Here is a 24,876-nt window from a genome sequence, read left to right as displayed (position 1 = left end):
CTGGGATCGGTCACCGGAGCTGAAAAACAGGGAGAGGTGTGTGTAAACATACCTTCCCCATTCTTCATTGTGGCAGTGTCAGTGACCGTTTCTTCCCTGATATAGGGAAAGACTATGACTGACGTCACACTTCCAGCCCCGCCCCCCTACAGTTAGAAACACATATGAGTTCACACTTAACTCCTACAGTGCCCCCTAGTGGTTAACTCCTAAACTGCAATTGTAATTTTCACAGTAAACAGTGCATTTTTATAGCACTTTTTGCTGTAAAAATGACAATGGTCCCAAAAAATTTCCGATGTGTCCGCCATGTCGCAGTCACGAAAAAAATGTAGTAAAACAAAGTAGTAAAAAAAAATAATAATAAAAATGCAATAAAACTATCACTTATTTTGTTAACGCTATAAATTTGGCGCAAACCAATCGATAAACGCTTTTTGTGATTTTTTTTTTATTTTTTACCAAAAATATGTAGAAACGGATCAGCCTAAACTGAGGGGGAAAAAAACATTTGTTTTATATATTGTTGGGGGATATTCTAGCAAAAAGTAAAAAATATTGCATTTTTTTCAAAATTGTCGCTCTATTTTTGTTTATAGCGTAAAAAATATCACCAAAAGAAAGCTCTATTTGTGGGAAAAAAAGGACACAAATTTTGTTTGAGAGCCACGTCGCACGACCGCGCAATTGTCCGTTGAAGCGACGCAGTGCCGAATCGCAAAAAGGGGCAAGGTCCTTAACCTGCATAATGGTCTGGGTCTTAAGTGGTTAAGCAACAAAGCTGCCTTTGTTGCTGGAACAAGGGATCCTCTAGCCCTGGTCTTGAATGCCCTAATTATTGGTCTCTGTTCAGGCTAATGTATGCCTACCCTCCAGTGCGAATTCTACCTAAATGACTACAAAAAATACAGCCAGATATAAAAACTGCTTTTCTATCTGATCTGACCCAAAAGAACCTGATACACAGACCTACTTCAATGTCTAGCAAATGACCCCTGGCCTTTACCCAACAAGCCAGATCTGCTATCTCAGGCCCTCCATTTCATCTTGCTTCAGTCTCTGGCTTTAATGGCATGGTTGTCTTAAAGGGAATATAATCTGTGAGTTCCTACCTTGCTGAAAGCAAGAAAAGCTAGAAGATTTGGTATTGTACCTGGAAATATTATTTTGCCTGGTGTGAATGCAACTATTTCAGTCCCGGGGAATATTTTGTGCCTTACATTCTGACTTTCCTGCAAATAGGTCTCAACCAGAAGTTGGCTCTAATGCCCAAAAAATTGTTGTCGTTTTTCAGAAGCCGAAAAACGATGTGAAGCCCGCGCACGATCATTTTAAATGACGTATTTAAAAACTTTTTTTTTTTTTCATGCTGAAAAATGACCGTGTACGCGGCATAAGTATCCTTAAATGTATCGGCTTTATCCATCCTTTTCCAAAGGCCTCTGGCTAGCATTCCCTTGTTTAAAAAGAAAACAAACCTTTTATTCAAGTTGTTTCTTGTATCGGGCCCACTTGCTGTACCCTGTTCTTCCCTGTGACCTTAATTTGGTTCTCTCTGGCTCTCATGAGCTCAATAATAGCATCCAAGCTGTGGTTTCCAAAACGAGCAAAGTCCTCTCTTATATTAAGAGAGGTATGGACTCCAGAGAGAGGGCAATATCATTTTGCTCCTGTTCAAAACATTAGTAAGACCTCACCCGGAATATGCAGTTCAGTTTTAGGCACCAGTTCTCAAAAAGGATATCGGGGAACTGGAGAAAGTGCAGAAAAGGGGCAACCAAACTGATAAGAGGCATGGAGGAGCTCAGCTATGAGGAAAGATTAGAGGAACTGAATTTATTCACTCTTTAAGAGGAGAATAAGGGGAGATATGAGCAACATGTTCAATTATATAAGGGGTCCATATAGTTAACTTGGTGTTGAGTTGTTCACTGTACGGTTAACACAAAGGAGAAAGGGGCGCACTTTGCATCTAGAGGAAAAGAGATTTCATCTCCAAATACGGAAATGTTTCTTCACAGTAATGCCGCGTACACACCATCACTTTGTGATGAAAAAAAATGACGTTTTTAAAAACCTCACTTTAATTGACTGTGTGTGGGGGAAAACGTTGTTTTATGTCTTGTAAAAAACGACCAAAAAAAATTGAAGCATGCTTCAATTTTATGTGTCGTTTTTCAAAAGTGCACTTTTTACTTCACAGAAATTGACCGTGTGTAGCAAAAAACGTTGTTTTCTAAGACGTTTTTTCATCCATGCATGCCCAGAAGCTACTTATGAAGCAAGCTTCAATGGTAAAACGTGGTGGAACGTAACCTCACTTTGCAAGAACATTGTGAGAAAAACGTCATTTTTTACTTCACAGAAAGTGTCGTTTTTTTTCATCACATAAAGTGATGGTGTGTATGCGGCATAAGAGCTGTGAAAATGTGCAATAGACTCCCTCCAGAGGTTGTTCTGGCCGGCTTAGTAGATTGCTTTAAGAAAGGCCTGTATTATTTTCTAAATGTACATAATATAACTGGGTACTGACATTTTATAGGTAAAGTTGATCCAGCGAAAATCCGAATGCTTCTCCGGGGAATCAGGAAGGAATTTTTTCCTCTGCTGTAGAAAATTGAATTATGCTTTGCTGGGGTTGTTTTGCCTTCCTCTGGATGAACTGTGGGTATAGATTTGGGTATATGGGATTGTACAATATTTTATTATGGTTGAACTAGATGGACTTGTGTCTTTTTTCAACCTGACTAACTATGTAACTATGTAAATCTATATCTTGGAGTAAAGTACAGGACAACCCTCCCTTTCTTTCCTTGGTTTACTCTGTATTGGTTATGGTCAGAGTGTCTTCAAAAGCTTGGCAGTATCCAATCTCCCAAAGGTACACTCCTATAGTCCATGGTGTATGAATGGTGCCTGCATCCTGTACTGTACTTTATTTTTTTTTGTGGGTTGCATGTAATAGATACATGTTATATTAACTTTGTTTTAAAATGTACTGTGCAATAAAGGGGTCCCAGTATTTAACAAAACATTGTTTAATGGGGACAAAAATGAGCCGCCTTCAAATTATATTACTGTAGCCAAAGGTGGCTTCTCCCGAAGCCTGGCTAGTAAGCTTCTTTTGAGAGAGATCCACCTTGTCCTCTGCAGATCTAGGACATGAAAGCAGTTGGGTGCTCTCCCTCTGACATACAGCCACATGCGCGTTTCTTTCTCTGTCATCTTAGGCCCCATGCACACGAGACGCTGGTAAACTCGAGTTCAGAGGCATTTGGGCATTTTTTTCAACTGCCCCTGAACACATTTAATGTTATCCTATGTGTCCATGCACACATTCACGTTTTTTTTTGCGTTTTAAAGCAGTTGGGTTTAGGCTCGTTTTTTCAGACGCAAAATTTTGGGTTCAGACGCAAACGTTTTTGCGTTTCAAAGCTTTGGAAGGGTCTACAATGTCTTTGTTATAGCCGCAAACGCGGTAAAACGCCGCAAAACGCTGCGAAATTCGCGGAAAAAACTGGCGTTTTAAACGCTTTTTGCCTTTGAAAACTTGAGTTTGAGTTTACATGTGTTTGCATTTGCTTCTCGTGTGTATGGGGCCTTAGCAAAAACGAAAAGAACTCTGGACAGCCGCACTCCAAAATGACTTAAAATAAAGTTGGTCTTTTAATGTAAAAAGTACATACAGGCACTGCAAACAACAGATACAGATTGGTCGACGCATTTCACGCTGCAATTCAGCGCTTAGTCATGGCTAACATAGGTTCACACTGAAAATACATATATACCCATACCACCATCATGTGAGAAAACATTCGCCTATGGCGAGACTGGATCAATTAAACAATTAGATAGTTAATTACATGCAATTAACTATCTAATTGTTTAATTGATCCAGTCTCGCCATAGGCGAATGTTTTCTCACATGATGGTGGTATTGGTATATATGTATTTTCAGTGTGAACCTATGTTAGCCATGACTAAGCGCTGAATTGCAGCGTGAAACGCGTCGGCCAATCTGTATCTGTTGTTTGCAGTGCCTGTATGTACTTTTTACATTAAAAGACCAACTTTATTTTAAGTCATTTTGGAGTGCGGCTGTCCAGAGTTCTTTTCGTTTTTGCTACAATCAGCATTGCCGGCACCCTGGTGGTTCAAACTACCCTTGATGATCTACGAGACTCACCTGGAGCGGTGAAAGAAATTGTCTGTATGGGGCCTTAGTGACTAAGATCAGTGGCTGCTGTGATGGTGGAGGAAGAGTGTACTGCACACGAATGGTTGTATGTCAGAAGGGAATCACTTGTTAGGTGCTGATGCCCTGCCTAGCAGTTATCATGTCCTAGATTCTTCACAGGATGTGACCGATCTCTCTCAGTAGATGTTTTCAGGCCATGATTAGTGGAAGCCACCTCTACAGGAAAAGCTCACTTTTTTTTTCTTCAGCAATGTATTGTAAAATCCTAGGGCCCTTTTATTGCATAGCAAATTTTAATACAAAGGCAAACTAATCCTTTTTTTTAAAAAAAAAGCTCTTCCAAGCAAGCAGACCATCATTTCTTAAATCATTTTACATGCATGTTGACATACTTTTGTTTTCTTTTCTTTAAAGCATTGGCTGGACCATACGAAACCCATTAAGAAACAAATAAAAAGTATGTATTGCAATGTTTCGCTTTTTTATTTAATTTTTCATTAATTTTTTTTTTTTACTTTGAATTGCATCTGTTTTACCTACTGCTTGTAAAGTTCTTTCAAACAAATAACATATAAATATGTTAACATTACATACTGACAAAATGGGTAAGCATTGGTTTTGATGCCTTAGAGATGTATATTTGTATATGCTAGATTAGAGCTGTATTTTATAGTGTATGTTAGAAATAAAAAAAGACCTATATTTAAAATTTAAATATGCACTCAAAAAATTGTGCATAGTTCTCAAAATAATTTGTCTTAAAAAGTTTATTGACACTTGATGCGCAGAGCATTTTGTACATTTTACAAGAACTAGGAGTAGATATAAATTTGTTAAAATGTGCACTATAGAAGGTTATCCACACAGCCAAATATCCAGTATTTTTTTTTTTTTTATATTTATTTTTTTTACTTTTGAAGAGCTGTCTTCAATATTTTTTATTTTTTTTGAACATTCAGCTTTTATTGAAAAAGAAGAAATCGAGAAACAGGTTACATAGTATGTCATATGCAAGTACAGGTATATCAATAAACAATGTGATACCGTGTGAACATGAGTCAAAAGATTTGCAGAGTAATCATATTATGAGCAGATCAATAGTTTAAAAGTTGAAACTTAATCTTCCTATGCATGCCCTAAAGGGTCTAAATACGGGTGATGTAGTTTCGTTCTGAGCCTGTGGCCTAGGTCACCTTAAGAGTTTATGGGGATATCAGCAGTGATGCGGCCTTAGGTTGTAACGGTTCATCAGCATACGTTGCACATGAGACCATGTATGAAGAGGATTAGGAAGAAGTGAAAAGACGGGGAGAGGGAAATGAGTAGGAACAGAGGGGAACCCCAGATATGACACAGGTAGGGAGGGAGGGGGAGGACGGACACCAACACGCCAACACTTGCCCTCCAGTCAGGGATGTGCGAGGGAGAGATATTGAAAGGATTGAGTCTGCGGAGGCCCATGAAGTTAATCGTCCCTAGTTAAGGGTTCTACATAATGTCATCATACTCCTGTGAGTATCGGAAAGTGATCCAAGGTCTCCAAGTAGTCTGAAAGGCCTCGACTCTATGTTCCTGCGCCACAGTGTCCTCCATTTCCCATATACTTCCAACTTTCTTAAGCCAATCAATCATTGTGGGTACTTTAGTTGATCTCCAATGAATAGGAACCAGCGACTGCGCTGCATTAATCAGATGTTTGGTTAGCGAGTGTTTGTATGTCTGTAATGCAAGGTGGTTGATGTGTAACAGGCAACAAGCTGCATCCAAGGACAACTCTGTTTCTGTGATTTTTTTAATCAGGTGTGTGATTTTGTCCCAAAAGGATACAATCAGTGGGCACTCCCACCAAATGTGGAGAAGGGTGCCTCTCTCCGTCTGGCACCTCCAACACGTCGGGGGTGTCTGAGGGTTCCACTTATGGAGTTTGTCAGGGGTATTATACCAGTGTGTCAGCAGCTTGTAGCCCATTTCCTGGACAAGTGTACTTATGGAATTTTTATGTGCCAAAATGCACGCATACCTCCATCTCCTCCTGTAACCGTCCGCTCCACCACATTCAACCAGTTGCAGCCAGCTATACGAAGTCGATGTAGCTCTATCTAGGGGGTTCCCATCTAGGCATGTCTTCTCCAAGTCAGTCAAAGGTCTGCGGAAGTCTTGTGAGCGTCTGTGTTTAGTAAGGTAGTCTCGTAATTGGAAATATGACCACCACTTCAGTCGTGGGAGTCCATTTCCTCCCTTCAATGCCAAAAGGTTCTTAATTTTATCCCCTGAGAAACAGTCTTTCGCGAGTAAGGGGGTGTCGCTATGCTCCGGCTGGAACAAATCATTGTCCTTTCCCGGAGGGAAATCAGCATTTCCCACCAAGGGTGTCAAAGGGCACGTGGGTGTGGTAATCTTGCCCCCTTTAGCGATATCAAGCAGGACTTCCAGTGTGGTTCGTGTGATCGGTTGTAATTTAGAGGCGACATCGGGTTTAAGTTTGGGTGTCCATGGGGAGTACCTCAACGAACGCTTGGATAGGGATTCCTCCAAAGACACCCATGCTTTTGAACGCCTATGGCAATGCCAATCAATTACCCTGGCCATATGAGATGCATAATAATAATGTTTAAAGTTAGGTAGCCCAATCCCGCCCGCCTCTTTGGGCCTAAACAACCACGACAATTTAATTCTGGGTTTACGCTGGTTCCAAATGAAGCGGAAGAAGTGTGCTGGGATTTTTATGGGTAGGGTCCTGAAAAGATACAGGAACCTAGGCAAGATCACCATTTTGACAATGGATGCGCGTCCAAACCAAGAAAAGCAGCCTATTCGCCACCGTTCAAGATCGGCTGTGCAGCTCTTCAGGAGGGGTGGGAAGTTCGAGTCAAAGATGTGCTGCAATTGTGGTGTCAGGTGAGTGCCTAAGTACTTGATAGCTCCTTCCTCCCATCTAAATTTGGATTCTGCTTTAGTTCGGGTCAGCTGTTCAGTTGGTAATGAGATGTTTATGGCCTCGGATTTAGAGTAGTTGATTTTTAAGTTGGATAAGTATCCATAGCGAGCAAACTCCTCTAGGAGATTGGATATGCTGGTCGCGGGGTCAGCTAAAAAGAAAAGGAGATCATCCGCGTAGGCTGCTACCTTGAACTCCCCCCCTCGAACTCTAAATCCTCTTATCGCATCATTCAGTTTCACAGTCCTAATGAAGGGTTCAAGGGCCAGAATAAACAGTAGCGGAGAGAGGGGACAACCCTGTCTGGTGCCATTGCGGATGTGTACTGTGTCTGACAGAGTCCCGTTTATTTTGAGTTTCGCCGTAGGGTTACGATACAAGGCAAAAATCCATGCAAGCATACACGGGCCTAGACCTATGTGTTCGCATACCGCCCTCAAGAAGTCCCACGCCACCCTATCAAAAGCCTTCTCCGCATCCGTGGATAGGAGAAGGCCTTCAACGCTCTCGTCCTGCGCCGCCTGTATAAGAAGTAGGGCTTTGGTTACATTGTCCTTCGCCTCCCTGCCTGGGACAAAGCCCACCTGCTCCAAACCTATCAGGTTCGACAGCAGTGGGTTCAGGTGCAGTGCGAGGATTTTTGCGAATAATTTGGCATCAATGTTTAGGAGGGAGATGGGCCTGTAGCTGGCGCAGTCCATGGGGTCCTTGCCAGGCTTGGGAATTATGGAAACTTGGGCCGACAGAAATGCAGACGGGATGTCTCTGGGCGTAGACATGGAGTTCAAGGCAGCAGCCAACGGTTTGGTCAGTACATCGGTGAAGGTCTTATAATATATGGCCGTGTAGCCGTCCGGACCCGGGCTTTTCCCATTTTTCAGCAGTTTAATTGCTTGGGTAATCTCCTCGCAGGTTATCGGTGTTTCTAGTAGCGAAGCATCAGCGGTCGCTAGGGTGGGCAGTCTACTGTTGGTCAGATAGTCTTGAATAATTTGTGCTCTATCTCCATCCATGTCCTTGAGCCTGTGTTGGGGAGGTAAGTCGTAGAGTTTAGAGTAAAATTCCTGAAAACGGGCAGCTATGGCTTCCGTGGTCTTGTCAATTTTTCCATCACCTCGTCTAATGCCCGCGATGTCATTGGCGAAAGTGTGTTCTCTCAGAGCCCTGGCCAAAAGTTTACCTGATTTATTGCCCGACTCATAGTATATTTTTTTTTTGAAGAACAGCATTCGCCTCGACTTTGAGTCGAACAAGTGCTGTAAATCCTTCCTGGCTTCTAACAACTCTCCCGCCGATTTTACCGTGAGCGAGTGTTTGTGTTGGGATTCCAAGGAGCGGATCATTGCCGACAGCCTGGAGATCTCCTTCTCTCTGTCTTTCTTACGTTTAGAGCCCATTCTAATCAACTCCCCCCTCAATGTGCACTTGTGGGCTTCCATAAGAGGGTCTGCTCCTGGGATGGAATTGTGCAAGAAGAATTCCTTCATAGAGCCAGTGAGAGAGGCCAAAAGATCTGGGTCTGTCAGGAGGGAAGCATTAAGTCTCCATGTGGGTTGCTTAGGGGGCATGGACAACAGATTCAGGCCCAAGGAGACCGGGGCATGATCTGAAATCGATTGAATCCCTATGTGTGCTGCTTCTACTGAGGATAAATTCCTTTGTGAAATGAAAAGATAGTCCAGCCTGGCATATCTGGCATGGGGGATCGAATAATGAGTGAAGTCACGGCCTTCAGGGTTGAGAAAACGCCAGGTGTCGACCAGTTGCAGCCCCTGAAGGGCGGATTTAATTATTTTAAGTATTCTGTAAGTAATGCAGGATTTACCATTTGAGGTATCAGTCAGTGGATTGAGCGGGAGGTTGAAATCACCGCCCAGTATGAGGCAACCCGTGGAGAACCCCTGGAGTTCCGTGGTTATCTGGTTACAAAATGAGGCATGGTCTCTATTGGGGAAATATACGTTGGCTAACGTCATTGGAGTGGACCCATATGTCCCCTTTAAAAATAAAAACTTACCCCCGGGATCACATTTCTGTTCCGTCAGGTGAAAAGGTGCGTCCTTACTCACCAATATAGACACTCCCTTCGACTTGGAGTCACTATTGGTGGCATGGAATGCCCTTGTAAAGTATGAATCAGTCAGTTTGGGTGCGTGATGTGTCTTGAAGTGCGTCTCCTGGATGAACACGAACTGGGGCTTACCTTTCTTCAGCTCACGCAGAAGGGTGGAGCGGCGTTCTGGAATATTCAGACCCCTAATATTGTGTGAGATCACAGTCGGTGCCCTTCCCAGCGAAGAGAAAGCCATTGGAGCGGTACAGGAGGAGATGGTTCAAAAGGTCAGCTGTGTTGGCAAGCACAGACAAAATCAGATTAATGTAAGTATGATGGACAGTGTCAGGCAATGTTCAAATCAATCCCCCCCTCCCTGAGGCCACCAGTCGGGGTTAGAGAGAGGAAGAGCGAGGGGAGAAAGGTGGGGTCAGAGAGGGAAGGGAGGAAGAAATACAGAGAGTAAATTAGTGAGAAAGAGAGGTAAGTAGGGAGCCGTACCTATACGGCGGAGAGCAAAATAAAATATGGGTACTTCCCCTGAGCGGGTCAACCCACCCAGGTGTGTGTAACTCCTATATGTATAGTGTCACCTGTGTCCTTTAATCAGGAGCACCGGGACACTCTGTGGGGTTATAGGGAGACACTTGATTACACGGCAGCACTCTACCTGAGATACAATCCAACAGGGATTGCAATTAGTAGGAAAAAATTCAAAAGAGGTAAATGGCTGCATCATTGGCAGCCGCACATATAAAAACAAAAAAAAAAAAGTTGTGGGTCTGGGGCCTACACAAAACAGCAAGGAGATTTATACATCCTAGTCAGCAGTAAACTACCTGGTCCCTCAGACTGCGCTTAGTTCACACCCGACCTGGGTATTGAGAAAAAACACATTATGGTCAGAAACATATCCTAAGAAATATATTGAGAGCTATGTGGAAGCGTTCATCAAAAAGAGGAACTTTGAAAAAAAACGGAAAAATAACCAAAAAAAAAAAAGAAAAACTGCAAAAAAAAACTGTATAAGATAGTACCATTGACAGTAACTCCCCCAGGGGGGATACATCTGCAAACTGGGTGCAGGAAAGAAGCTGCCGGAGGAGGACACCGCGGTTATCGAGGGGCAGTTCGCGGGCAAAAGTCTTCAGCTCGGCCTCTTGTGACTGCTGAGTAAGGGGTATAAGTGCAGGGATCCAAAGTAGCTTTGCAAGCAGTTCATTGTCGTTCCGCGACATCAACTTTCCGCCTCTGATGCGCGGCAGACAAGGAAAAATGAGTCTTCTAGGAGGGCAAAAAATGCGAACTGGAGGCAGGGGGTACGTTGCTATCTCGGATCAGGAAAACAGGTCGTTTGGTAAGTAGGGCTCTCTCGCCCTCCGAGGATGACGGAGGGGGCGGGGGTTTCAGCAGTCCGAGTCCCCAAAGGCTGTGCAGTCAGAACATTTTCAGTTCACATCAAAGTTCAGCGTGCGTCATATGGTAGAAAAAGAAAAATAACAAACAAAAATGGAAAATCAGGAAAAGGCAGGAGGTGGGACAGAATCAGGGAAGGCCCTGACAGGTTCAGTCATCTTCATAGTCCAGATCAGGAGCAGCTGGGCGTCTCGGGGTCTCTATCTTGGAGCTGCCAGCCCGATTCTGCTTCTGTCGTTTGGCCTGCCGCTTCTCAGGCGTGGATTGCGGTTACCTGAGATGGACCGGGGTTAGGACGGGGTGCAGGAATTTTGGCGTACCAGTCAGGGAGATCCGTCTGTTCCAGGTCAAGTGCAGAGCAGAAATCTGGTAGGTCAGCTGGTGTACGGAGGACTTGTTGGCCATTCAAGGTGACTGCTAGTGCAAATGGGAAACGCCACGAGTAGCGAATGTCCTTGTTCCGCAGCTTCTCCAGCAGGGGGCGCAACGCACGCCTGTTTTTCAAAGTTATTTGGGAAAGGTCCTGGAACAGCATTATATTTTCTCCATTGAAGGCTATATGGTCATTTCTTCTAGCCTTCCGCATAATTTCATCCTTCAGAGTGAAGCTTTGAAAGCAACAAATTATGTCCATTGGTGGAGCATTGTCTGGTCCTCGCGGCCTAAGGGCCATGTGCGCCCATACAAAATCTATAGCTGTGTCTTCCTGTCTTTCTAGTAAACTGTTAAAGACCCTCTAACGCCGGTATTATCTGGTCATGGCCCACTGATTCAGGGATCCCCCGTACACGCACATTACATCTGCGTCCCCTGTTATCCAAATCTTCTATGTGTCTATTCATCTCTATTAAGTGCAGGGCCTTGGCAAGTGAGGTCTTTTCAAGCTTGTGTATTGCTTTGTCCCTCTGTTTTCCAGCAGTTTCAGCAGTGGCCATTTTGTCATTAAGCACCAGTAGGTTTGACTTTAGGTCAGTGATCGCTGCTGAGAAGGTGGATTTTATGTCTGCCGCGAAGACTGACATGTCAGCAAACGTCAGGGGGAGATCCGATCTCTTCTTACCCCTTCCTGAGTCCTCTGTGGCCGACTGTGAGTCTTCACTAAATTCCTCCTCGTGGAGCGACGGCGCCATCTTGGATTTCAGGCTGCTGGCCTGGGCCGGAGTTTTACTTTTAAAAAGCTCCGTGATGTCTCTCGCTGAATGGGGTGCCGATCCGTGGCGTGTGCGAGAGTGAGGGGTGTTGTGGAGCTTCTTCCCGGGTATCTGAGTGCCGTTGGTCGGGTGGAGAGCTGTGCACGGCTGCCTATGTCAGCGGAGCTCCCTCAGTGTGCTGCCGTCTTCATCGCGCGCCAAGCCACACCCCCTTTTTTAAAAAAAATATTAACATCAAAATACCCAATAAAAACATCCAACAAATAATTGTTTTTTATTATGTGTAAATGTTATCCTTAATATCACAAATCACTATCAGTACCCAATGATCGAGCTATAGTATGCATCACCATCAGGTGTTTGAATCTACTCGTGTGTCATGACTGTCACTACCATATGCAGTATCTTCTTGGCTGGAAACTAAGGCACAGTCTCTCAGTGCACTTTAGATTCCTCTGCTTTATTAGGACAGTTCTTGTTCTGTTTCGGTGACTAAAGTGTCCTAAATCACCAGTGAAGTACTGTCCCCACCACCCTTGCACACTCAGCAGACTTTAGACTGACCTACTGTTGGCTAGGGGAACCTGCACCTATGGCAGTGGAGAAACCTCCACAGGTGGTACAAGGTGGAAGCTAGGGCTTCGCTCTGTTGATTTGTCATACTTCTGTTTAAATATGTCAGTGACTGTTCTGATGAAGTGTAGCAATCTATGAAATGCATTGAGAAAGAAGCAGTCCACGTGCTTCCACCCAAATACAGGTTTGGGACCTTGATGCCCAAGAAGATTCAAACACCTGTAGTGTTAACAACTAGAGATGGAGTGTTATTACAGATAGTTACTTGCAATATCAAGGCTAGACCTGACACATAGGTAAGAAGGGATGGGGGTAGTGGCGCTGTCTGTTATATACCCTGTGTGACCAGGGTGTGGACCTGTAAACAATCCTAATGCTGAATAGCAAGGATCAACAGGTTAAGTGAATAGCCAAACTGGATACTCAGTGATGTAGTGATGCTAAATATACACTAGATGGCGGTATATGGAAAATACCTAAATAAATGTGGTAGTAGAAATGTGATCAAAATGTGACTAGTTGTAAAGTGTTAAACCATAAACAATAATGATTCAGGTAGATACATAGACTCTTCAGTGACATACAGATCTATGCATATTATACACTGTGAACGTGGTACTACCATCCACAGCTGGAAGCAAAACGTGTAACAGATCCGTGGTCAATCAGGTGTTCATTCATCTGATAGTGTGATCAAAAAAGTATATATATAAAAATTGAAATAGTCCTTCCAATTTAGTAACTCTGAAGTGTAAACAATAAATAATAAACAGCAGCAGATATAAAGTTCATTCGGTGGGTGTCATCTTGGTGACTTGCTAGGTGAACAGACAAAATAATTTGAGTGCAGTCGCTGTGGCTCCGGTGCTCCCCCTTATGTATCCCCACTCACCAGAGTTGAACACCCCTGCAGGGGTAACAGGCGTAGGTAGGGATTTCCACCAGGTGCTCCTCAGCTCGGATCTCCAGGCACTCGATTCTCCCAACGTTCCCTTTAGATTCCACAGCGGGGCAAAAAATATAAAGACGGCTGTCTTTATATACCTCCGGAGATAAAAAGGACAGGGACTCCCATAGTGTAGTAATTTAAGTGGTAGCACTCAGGCTAAGATTTATTGGCTATGCCAGCACGAAATACAGGTAACAAGAGTACAGGGACTCAAATATATTGGGATAAAAAATATGAAAAGTAAAATTAAATAAAAGGTCCAGGCTGGTTGGATTTGCCAGCCGTTAGGGTAATAAAAACAAAAAACTAAAAACTGCTGTACCAGCAGTGTCCCACTATGCACTTGTAAGCCGGTGCTTGTGACAGAGCTGGTTGAGCGGCGTGCGCTCCAGATGCGTCCCAGCTCGTCTCCCGGAAGTGCGTGGGGGTGTGCGTGTATCCGCTTGACGATCGTTTCGTCCAATCACGTCTTCTGAAGCGGGTACACGCCTACCTCTTCCTCCAGTTTATATAAGAGACGTCAGCGTGTAACCTCCCGCCCACTTAAGGCATCAACCAATCAGGATTTTGTTGCAGGGCTCCCTCCGAATCAGTGGGTTAGCTGAAAGCAGTCAATTCCCTTGGGATGTTTACGGTTACCGCGGACTGAACAATATAACATATTAGGATCTTGTAAACCCTTCATTAGTGTGGTTTTATCACCTCTTACGATTCATACAAAAAACAATGCATAAACAGGGGAAACCTCATATGTACATAAATATATGGAATGTTGGTAGTAAAAAATAATAATAATAATAATGTTCAATACAAGGCTAACATTATATCCGTGCAGGAGAAATGTTGGGGGTATGTTAATAATATAATGGATGAGATGGCTCGGAGATGCCACATTATGTCCACAATAATTAATAAAACATATGTTATAAACGGCTCCGAGGAGTCTAAAAAATGAGTATAAGAATGCAAGATCTCTCAGAGGGATGTAAGAAAAAACTCAGAAAAATATTAGGAGAAATGCAGTGTAAATAAAATCAAGGATAAAGTAGGTAAAGTCAACACCTGAGCTAGTAGGTGATGGTACCATAACTCATAATATTTTCTAATATATGGGTATAGGTGTAGAAGTAGAACAGTATCGAGAGTATGGTGGACATTCCCATACTATATAGGTACATAGGTCCTACAAAGATAGAGGGGGGCACAGATGGCACCATATAGGGAGTCCGTCAATTTACATATACACCAGAGGTTGTAATGGTCCAATCTTAAATAAGCATTTGCCACCACTCCATAAGTGCACGTCCTATCACTCCCCACTTATGGAGTGGTGGCAAATGCTTATTTAAGATTGGACCATTACAACCTCTGGTGTATATGTAAATTGACGGACTCCCTATATGGTGCCATCTGTGCCCCCCTCTATCTTTGTAGGACCTATGTACCTATATAGTATGGGAATGTCCACCATACTCTCGATACTGTTCTACTTCTACACCTATACCCATATATTAGAAAATATTATGAGTTATGGTACCATCACCTACTAGCTCAGGTGTTGACTTTACCTACTTTATCCTTGATTTTATTTACACTGCATTTCTCCTAATATTTTTCTGAGTTTTTTCTTACATCCCTCTGAGAGATCTTGCATTCTTATACTCATTTTTTAGACTCCTCGGAGCCGTTTATAACATATGTTTTATTAATTATTGTGGACATAATGTGGCATCTCCGAGCCATCTCATCCATTATATTATTAACATACCCCCAACATTTCTCCTGCACGGATATAATGTTAGCCTTGTATTGAACATTATTATTATTATTATTTTTTACTACTAACATTCCATATATTTATGTACATATGAGGTTTCCCCTGTTTATGCATTGTTTTTTGTATGAATCGTAAGAGGTGATAAAACCACACTAATGAAGGGTTTACAAGATCCTAATATGTTATATTGTTCAGTCCGCGGTAACCGTAAACATCCCAAGGGAATTGACTGCTTTCAGCTAACCCACTGATTCGGAGGGAGCCCTGCAACAAAATCCTGATTGGTTGATGCCTTAAGTGGGCGGGAGGTTACACGCTGACGTCTCTTATATAAACTGGAGGAAGAGGTAGGCGTGTACCCGCTTCAGAAGACGTGATTGGACGAAACGATCGTCAAGCGGATACACGCACACCCCCACGCACTTCCGGGAGACGAGCTGGGACGCATCTGGAGCGCACGCCGCTCAACCAGCTCTGTCACAAGCACCGGCTTACAAGTGCATAGTGGGACACTGCTGGTACAGCAGTTTTTAGTTTTTTGTTTTTATTACCCTAACGGCTGGCAAATCCAACCAGCCTGGACCTTTTATTTAATTTTACTTTTCATATTTTTTATCCCAATATATTTGAGTCCCTGTACTCTTGTTACCTGTATTTCGTGCTGGCATAGCCAATAAATCTTAGCCTGAGTGCTACCACTTAAATTACTACACTATGGGAGTCCCTGTCCTTTTTATCTCCGGAGGTATATAAAGACAGCCGTCTTTATATTTTTTGCCCCGCTGTGGAATCTAAAGGGAACGTTGGGAGAATCGAGTGCCTGGAGATCCGAGCTGAGGAGCACCTGGTGGAAATCCCTACCTACGCCTGTTACCCCTGCAGGGGTGTTCAACTCTGGTGAGTGGGGATACATAAGGGGGAGCACCGGAGCCACAGCGACTGCACTCAAATTATTTTGTCTGTTCACCTAGCAAGTCACCAAGATGACACCCACCGAATGAACTTTATATCTGCTGCTGTTTATTATTTATTGTTTACACTTCAGAGTTACTAAATTGGAAGGACTATTTCAATTTTTATATATATACTTTTTTGATCACACTATCAGATGAATGAACACCTGATTGACCACGGATCTGTTACACGTTTTGCTTCCAGCTGTGGATGGTAGTACCACGTTCACAGTGTATAATATGCATAGATCTGTATGTCACTGAAGAGTCTATGTATCTACCTGAATCATTATTGTTTATGGTTTAACACTTTACAACTAGTCACATTTTGATCACATTTCTACTACCACATTTATTTAGGTATTTTCCATATACCGCCATCTAGTGTATATTTAGCATCACTACATCACTGAGTATCCAGTTTGGCTATTCACTTAACCTGTTGATCCTTGCTATTCAGCATTAGGATTGTTTACAGGTCCACACCCTGGTCACACAGGGTATATAACAGACAGCGCCACTACCCCCATCCCTTCTTACCTATATTATTTATGTTTTCCTTGGACAACATGTTTTAGGGGGGGCAGCAGTCTGTTACACTTTTCTTTTCCCTTCCTCATACCTACTTTACATACGCGCAGGCAACACCTTCCTTTTTCCTTTTTAGACCTGACACATATACAGGAAGGAAGTGTGGAGGGTATGACCAAGAGCAATATGTGCAGGTGAAGCGTGTTGTGAGGGCAGATTGTGCAGGAGAAGAGTGTGAAGGGTATGACAGGTCAGTATGGTCAGGAGAGAAATGCAGATTATGATATGGCTTCCCTACTTGCTCAGCTAGCCTTAGCCTCAGGCTTCCCTCCTTGCATGCATAAAGTCCCTTTTGACCCTGTCTCTCCTCCCTACTTTGATGTTGGTCAACTTCATGCTGACCATTTGGGCTGGCGTCATCTCCAGGCATGTAAGCAAGGGTGTGTAGTGGGTTGTCTGTAGGAAGGGACAACAGTGCCTGTAGTCAGTTTCAATGAAGACTGTTGCTCTGCTAACTGTCCCACCATCTGTAGCCAGTCCAATGTATTCTCTGGCTTTACTGCAGCATCCCCACAGTCTTCTGAGAGGAGAACTGGGTGTGGGTGAGATGACGAGGGCATTGCTGCTCATTACTGGAACTGGTGTAATCCTTCAGGGCAGGGGTGCTGGATTGGATACTGCTATTGCTATGTGACAGAATTTGTGTGAATGTTCAGTGGAGCCGGGAGCAGTACCAATCCACAGCTCCCTCCATTTTCAACTGCTATCATTTGGGATCCCTTTCATGTCTGCCAAGCATGGGTCTTAGAAGTCCAACAACAAAATGCATTCTCTTTATCGTACAGGGCACATGATTTGTATTCCTAGACCATGGGTTGTATGCAGGCAAACTTCAGGTGACTGCCAAATAACTTGCTAGGGCTGCCTCTTGTGCACACTCGCCCACGCTGTAAGGCTCCGGTATGTTTGCAAGTGTCCTAGGTGATTGACCAGTTTTCCAGTGGAGAAGTTTTTTTTTGTTTTAAAATCATTCATTTTCCATCAAGCTCTGACTGCTTGGAAAACCCTGGGCTATTTCTGGATCAGTAACCCTTGATGTGTACCTTTTTGGGGCCATACCTGGACCTCAGTGTGGGGCCGACTTGTAATGTTTGCTTTGGGCACTGGCTCCTGCATTTGGCGCACACCTTGGCACAAAGTGCAACATGTGTATTCAGCCACATGGTCTATACAGGTCAAGGACTGTAGTCCATTTCTATGGTTCCCAGACCCTAAAGACCACTTCAGAGGTATGCTCACTGTGACGGGCTACACCTAGACCTCTAGTAAGTCCAGCATCGCTTAAAAGGAAAGGGAATTTTTTCATTATGTTGGCACTGGTTCCTAGCTTTTAAAGCAGTTGTAGCACTCTTGGCTCCTGCATATGTCACCATAGGCCTTCCCCTGCACCCAACTCACAGGTTTTGATTGACAACAGCAGGAGGCAATGGCTCCCGCTGCTGCTTCTGTGTTCATAGAGAGAGAGACTGAGAGACTAGCGTTGATGCAGTAAGTATTTGAGGGGGCTATACAAACACTGGAACGCCTTTTTTTTTTTTTTCCCTTAATGAAGGAAGTGAAAGATGTCCTGCCTGTCCAACCACTTTAATATGACAACCTGCAGTGCGTAGCACTTTATGCAGTTTTTATTAGGCAGAGTATTTGGGGGTTATTTACGTTTATTGCATAACAAAAAAAGCTACACTATCCCTTTTTAAAAATCACTCTATCAACATTAAAAGTAAGAATTCCCACAAAAAAACTGTGCAATCAGTCATAAAGCATATGTGCAATACAATTGTGTGAATGTAATGCTGATTTTATGCAAATCAAACAGTTTGTTTTAAAGGTCAACACATACTAGATGCAGAATAAATGTTCATAAAAAGTGCTGTGCTTTAATAAATGTAATTAATGCCACTACAGTGTCAAAGTGCCAACTCCTTGCTTCCTAGACTACCAGGTACACCTGCTCCTTACCAGAAGGATTGACCTCCAAGCAATAGGGGATCAGGAATGCTTGCGTAATACAGGGTCCTAGCGACTTCAGTGTGCTACATCAGTCCCACTTCCAGGGCCCATTGATGAAGGCAACCAACATAATCCAAATAGTAGTGTACCACCATAAACAAGGAAAGCATAAAAGCCCAAATAGTAGAATACCATTAGAACTGATTAAGTTTATTATATAAAAGGGTACTCCCGAAGGAAAAGCTTGCGTAGCAGTCTGTAAGCACCAAGCTCTTGGCGGGGGGCCATGATGATGTCACTGCTAGCTCCACCCAACATGTTTTGTCGTATCAGATGTCATCAGGGGACTAGAATTTCATAAGAACAACTATTTGATTTACACTGTATTCTCCCCAGGGTGGATTTGATTTAAATAAAGTTTAATTTAAAACAGGATTTACTGTAAATCATGACTTCAATCACTAGTAAAAAGACTTGATTTAAATCATAATTCTTAAAGAGCAACTGTCATCTCTGTTCCTCAGCTCCTCCTCTGACCCGCTGTTGACTCACCGACTGTCCTATTCACTTTAATGGGACGTCTGGTGATGCGGCAGTGACACAAGCAGGGGGGGACGGGGACGTGGCCACAGCAGGTGAGTGGATGCCCGCTTACAGACGCTGCCATGATGGATCTGAACTGACAGGTGCTTTTTAAATGTAAGGATTTATTCTTGCTGGTAGTTAGAATCTTTAATATTTGCAAACAAAATGAAGGTTGCCTTTTTGCAATAATAAGCTGTCAGATTAGTAAAACGGCGATATCCGAACCAATTCAATCATACCGTATGTAGTGTACATAGATTTGTAAAACAATGGGATAAAGGTATATTCCTGAACTTTGCTTTATCTCATGGTTACTGTGAAATTGTGTGAATGCATCAACGCAGTGCATGTTCTCTGCAGAGTTTGGATTCATTGAATGAGTTTCCCAAAATTGTAAATATTGCAAAATATACAGCCTCATGCTACATAACTAAGCTCCATTTCATGCTGAATAAACAAAATTATTAATGTATCTTAAATAGAAAACTATCTTTTAGATAGATTTTTACTCCAAAAGCATTAAAATAAATTCAATTAAATTCAAAAAAATCCCAGATGAACACACAACACGTAGATTTTTGACAATCCTAATGCCGCGTACACACGCCCGTTTTTTGTCTTGTTAAAAAACTTTGTTTCTTCTCATGGAAAAAACGAAGTTTTTCAAACTTCATTTTAAAAAACGACGTTGCCTACACACCATTGTTTTTTTAAAATGCTCTAGCAAAGCGCGGTTACGTTCAGCACGTACGGAGTCACTCTGTTCTATTCAAGCTTGCGTCATAACTTCTGAGCATGCGCGGGTTTAAAAACGTAGTTTTAAACGTAATTTTAGCCCACACACGATCATTTTTTATGACACAAAAAACAACGTTTTGAAAAATGACATAAAAAATTTAAGCATGTTCGATTTTTTTTTTTTTTTTTTGTCGTTTTTTAGAAGACATTTAACAACGTTTTCCCCACACACGGTCATTTTAAATGACGTTTTTAAAAATATCGTTTTTTTTCATCACAAAAAACGACCGTGTGTACGCGGCATTAGAGACAGATGACCCAAATATACTTTCTAAAACATTTCATGTTACTTGCCCCTCATGTGACCACCACGTTTTATGACACCATGGTATTACTGTTGTTCAATAGAAAACATCGAAACTGAGACGATAAACGTTATATTGTTAACTCATTTTTGCCACTGAATTACATATGGAGATCTATGCACAGTTATATGCCAAATGCTTCATGTTCAATATTTGACCCTTTCATTTTTGACACTCTCGGCAGGCTATGTTGGCCTGCAGGAGGGTACTTTAATCTGTATTGCTACTTTTATATATGTACTGAAAATCTCAATAAAAACACTGAAACAGATCAAAATCGAGAGATCCATTTAGAAGCAATTTGTCATATATTGTTTCACACAAATAAAAAAAGTCGGACAATCCCCCCCCCCCCCAAAAAAAAAAAAAAATCCCATAAAGTTTTTGTTTTTTTTAGGGCTGTTGCTGATCAAAATTTTTCTGTTCGATTAATCGTTTTTTTTTTTTTTTATCGATTTAATCGACTAATTTCGATTAATTATAACGCACATACAGATCCAACTACTTTTAGCTGATCTCCTTGCAGGCTGATTCCCAGTGCAGCTACCAACCACTGGAAAAATGGATAGCAGGATACAAAAAACACACAAAGGCAGCGCTTGATGGGAATAGCATTAAAACTTTTATAGTCTTCAAGTAGGTAACCAAATAAATATTGCACTGGAGATAAAATCGATGTAGCTACATAAACTGTAAAAATGGTGCGAGTAATACCAAACGGTACCAAAAGCAGTCATAAAATCATGTAGCTATGTATGATACTGGTATAAAAATGTGTACAACGATACCACTGCTGAATCCAGATGAGGAGAGGTTAACATCAGTCCGTCGGCATGTAGATGTCCCGTGAAGGGAACTATCACAACTCCCAGTGGATGGTTGTAGAATCCCAGGTTGATAGAGGGAAGTGATAGAGGGAAGTGTTAGAGGGAAGTGTAACAGCCCTTGCGTGTGGCAGATAGTGAGGTCCCGCCGGGATGCAGATATGAAGGCACAGCAAAGGAGCCCTTCAGATGGACACGGCAAGCCCCGCCAGTGTCCGTGACGTTACTGGATCTCCGACGGAACTCCCTGAAGGCCCAGAAGCCGGCGGAGGGGTTAGTGCCAATCAAAAGAATTTTAATCGATCAAAAAAATTTAAGATTAATCGATTAATTAAAAGTTAATTTGCACAGCCCTAGTTTTTTTAAATCACTGGTTTTTATCCACCCTGATTTTCACTATTGTATTGCACATATGCTTTGTATGTAGATTGACAGGTTTTTTTATTTTTTTGTGGTGGTTCTTACTTAAATGGTGATTTGTTGTTGTTTTGTTTTTTTTAATGGATAAGTTCACCCTTTTCCACTAAAAATAATAAATGCAATTTTTTTTTGCATGTAACAAAATGCGCATTTAAATTTTTTTGTTTTAGGGGCCTGGAAAGCATTGCACCAGCGATCAGCAGATCGCTGATGCCATGCAAGTCTCCTGCAGACTGTCAGTGTAAGGGCCCTTTCACACAAGCGGACCGTATGGCCGCATTTTCATCCGTCCGTTTGCGGATGAAAACGGGACATACATGGGTCCCTATGTGATTACGGGTGTCAGCGGATGAACATCCGCTGACACCCGTAATTTGTCCGCCTCCGCAAAGATCCGCATTTGCAGACGGAAGAAATCCTATTTTTCTTCCGTCTGCCGGATCGGATGAACACGGACATATGGTCCGTGTTCGTCCGATCCCCCATAGGGGAGAGCGGAGGAAACACAGGGCGGTCCCTGCACAGTGTGCGGGGACCGCCCTGTCAGCTGCCAGCTCAGCGGGGATTTTACGGAGGATCCCCGCTGAGCAAAGCGGACACATGGAGCGGATCATTACTGATCCCCTCCGTGTGAAAGGGCCCTTAAACTGTCTGCCCATACATCGGGGTGCCGTGGTAGTTCATCGAGAATTACAAGCCGATAGCCGCAAAGGCTGTCGGTAGTTGTAGTCCATTCATCCACAGAACACCGCAAATGAATGACGCCGCACAGCCACGTATTCTTTAGTTTGTGGCAGCGAGTGGGGAGGGGGGGAGATCCCCCAGTCACTGCAAAAACTGAGGATTGGGGGGGATTTACTTGTCTAGTATTTTGATAATCGAGTGCACCCCCTGCAATTTCTCTGTAAAGTTTTTTTGGTGCAAGCCGTTTTAGGTGTGGCTATTTTTCTCCTTCTATTTTGACTTGGTCTCGGAAAGATGAGGTAACTGCATCATGTCTCCTGGTTGACACATTCCTGCCCATCTTTCCTGAACACACACAGCACACTACTGCCATGTTCTACAGGGCCACAGGAACATGATCAGCACCGCGGATTGTAGCAGCACCAGTATCCAGACACACAAAATCCCATCCATTCTGCATTCCATACAGTGAGTATCCCCTGGGGATCAGACACAGGGTAGCTGGGACAAAAGGACTCTTGTTTTGTATTGGCACTTCAGAGAATGTAATTTTACCAAGTCTCTAGAACAGTGATGGCGAACCTTTTTGAGCCCGAGTGCCCAAACAGCGACACAAAATTTTATTTTATTTTTTCAAAGTGCCAACATGAAATGAAACCTACCAGCTGCTCTGTACAGAGAAAGGGATTGATCATCTGACTGAATGAGCCCTTAGGGACCAAAAACATACAAATCTGCCCAGAAAAAAACATTTTGTGCTTTTTCAAAAGGAGTGTGTTACGCTCCGAATACTGGGATCAGGGATGGATGCATGTACTGGGATCAGGGATGGATGCATGTACTGGGATCAGGGATGGATGCATGTACTGGGATCAGGGATGCATGCATGTACTGGGATCAGGGATGGATGCATGTACTGGGATCAGGGATGGATGCAAAGGCACTTCCCAAAGCAGTGTCCTCTGCCCCTTCACAGCCCCCCACATACACAGCAGTGTCGTCGCCGCCCCCCCTTTCCCCCTTCCCCCATAGCACTGTTCTACCTGTGTATGTACAAAGTCCTCCACATTGCCATGCTTCAGCACCCGAGTCCCTGCACAGGAAGCCGCTCTCCACGTCCAGGAAGGGAGGAGTTATTCTCCTCCATACACATCATTACACAGGCATCACACACTGCTTACAGAGCAGACACTCCGTGTTCTTTCCAATTGGCTGCCATCATTGCATGCAGGGAGTGCTTTACTTGCATCTGCCCTCCCACTGCCCAATCGCACTCACACTGCTCGATTGCACTCGCGATAGGAGCGGAGTCGGCTCCTCCGTGCCTGCACCGCCAGTGCAAGTGACTGCCTTGCTGGGGAATTCCCTCTGCTATCCTGGCGGCGTGCCCACAGAGAGGGCTCGGCATGCCACAGGTTCGCCATCACTGCTCTAGAATGTCCCTATCTCACTGCATAGGCACAGGATTTTGTGGCTTAAAACTTGGTCTGCTGAACCTGCTTGTCAAGAGTCTTCTATGCATGCCTTTTGATATTGAATGCCTTTTTGGGGAATGCCTTGATAAATTCATCAACAAAGTCAATGAGGGAAAGGTACTCCTACCTCTACTAAATCCTAAAGCCTACTACTCCTATGGTGTCTACTGCTTAGCAAAATTGGTCTTTTTGCACTCTCCACGCATCTCATAACCAAGTCTTAACACTTTCATTGCAAGGCTTGGTCTTGGTCTCCTAAGTCAACCAAGTGTGCCCAGAACCCTCCAAACAATGAAGAGGCACCCCTACTTCTCAGAGTAGAGAGACATCTGTTGGTTGTAAAGGTGAAAAGTTGAAATGTGTTTTTTCTTTTTTTCTTTTTTACCATTCTCTGCATTAAGTTAAAAAATCCTGCAGCCCAAATGCAATCGCCTAATGCTAGCTAGACAAAGCTCTTCCTGACATGGTGGATCTCCAAACTGCTATGGAATTGGGAAAGTCATTCCTTTACATGCCATGGAAGGTGGTAACAGGTGCCAAACTGTACAGGTTGGCGTAGTTAACAACTTCATGACTGACCAGTCTCAAGGGATTGAAAGCCCCTGTCAACATTTTGAAACCGAGTCATTCGATTATCTCAAATGCTGGACTTGCCTTCTGCAAGTTTACCCAGTTAGTTGGACAAGGCCACAATAGTAGCTAACACAAACTCCCAGGAGGGGGGTACCAGAAGCCATGCTACCCTATGAGAAACAAGTCTTCTCTCCTGGGCAGAAACTTGCATTCCAGCTCTCTCGCCAATCTACATTCTTGGAGTAAACTTTTGGCTGGCAGACTGCAGGCCCCTAGACCTGGTGGGAGTGGGCTTTGTACCCCAAGATCTTTCAAAATCTCTGTCGGAGTTTGGGAAAACCAGCTGTGGACCGCTTTTACAGTAGATGATCTTATGAATCCTTGGACTTGACTCTATGAAGATCTTTCCTCAACTGCTGCACAAGATAGAGGAAGAAAGGGTTCTGGTAATTCTCATCACCAAATTGGCCTAGAAGAATGTGGAACACTGACATTCCCAGACTTCTGGTGGTCGGATAGGCAATACTTGGCCTTGTCCAAACAGACCAGACTTACTGGCCCAAGTCCGCCTGTTCTATTATGCGTCTCAGTCACTATTACTAGTCCTGTTGGATAGGGGTACTTCTGACTCTTATTTCCTCCCTGCTCACTTTCCCTTTC

General features: G+C 43.3%; 1 protein-coding gene across 1 annotated transcript in view; it reads left to right on the top strand.

Annotated features, from left to right (window-relative positions):
• The window catches only part of EPB41L4B (erythrocyte membrane protein band 4.1 like 4B), a 334,961-nt gene that overhangs the window by 148,263 nt on the left and 161,822 nt on the right, over positions 1-24,876 (top strand). Inside the window, exon 3 of the mRNA XM_040353483.1 lies at positions 4,613-4,655. Coding sequence (XP_040209417.1) covers positions 4,613-4,655 — 43 coding nt within the window. The remainder of the gene's footprint in view (positions 1-4,612; positions 4,656-24,876) is intronic.

Source organism: Rana temporaria, chromosome 5, assembly GCF_905171775.1.
Source record: "Rana temporaria chromosome 5, aRanTem1.1, whole genome shotgun sequence".
Lineage (NCBI taxonomy): Eukaryota > Metazoa > Chordata > Amphibia > Anura > Ranidae > Rana > Rana temporaria.
Note: the sequence above shows the minus strand (reverse complement) of the source record. Positions and strands in the feature narration are given on the sequence as shown.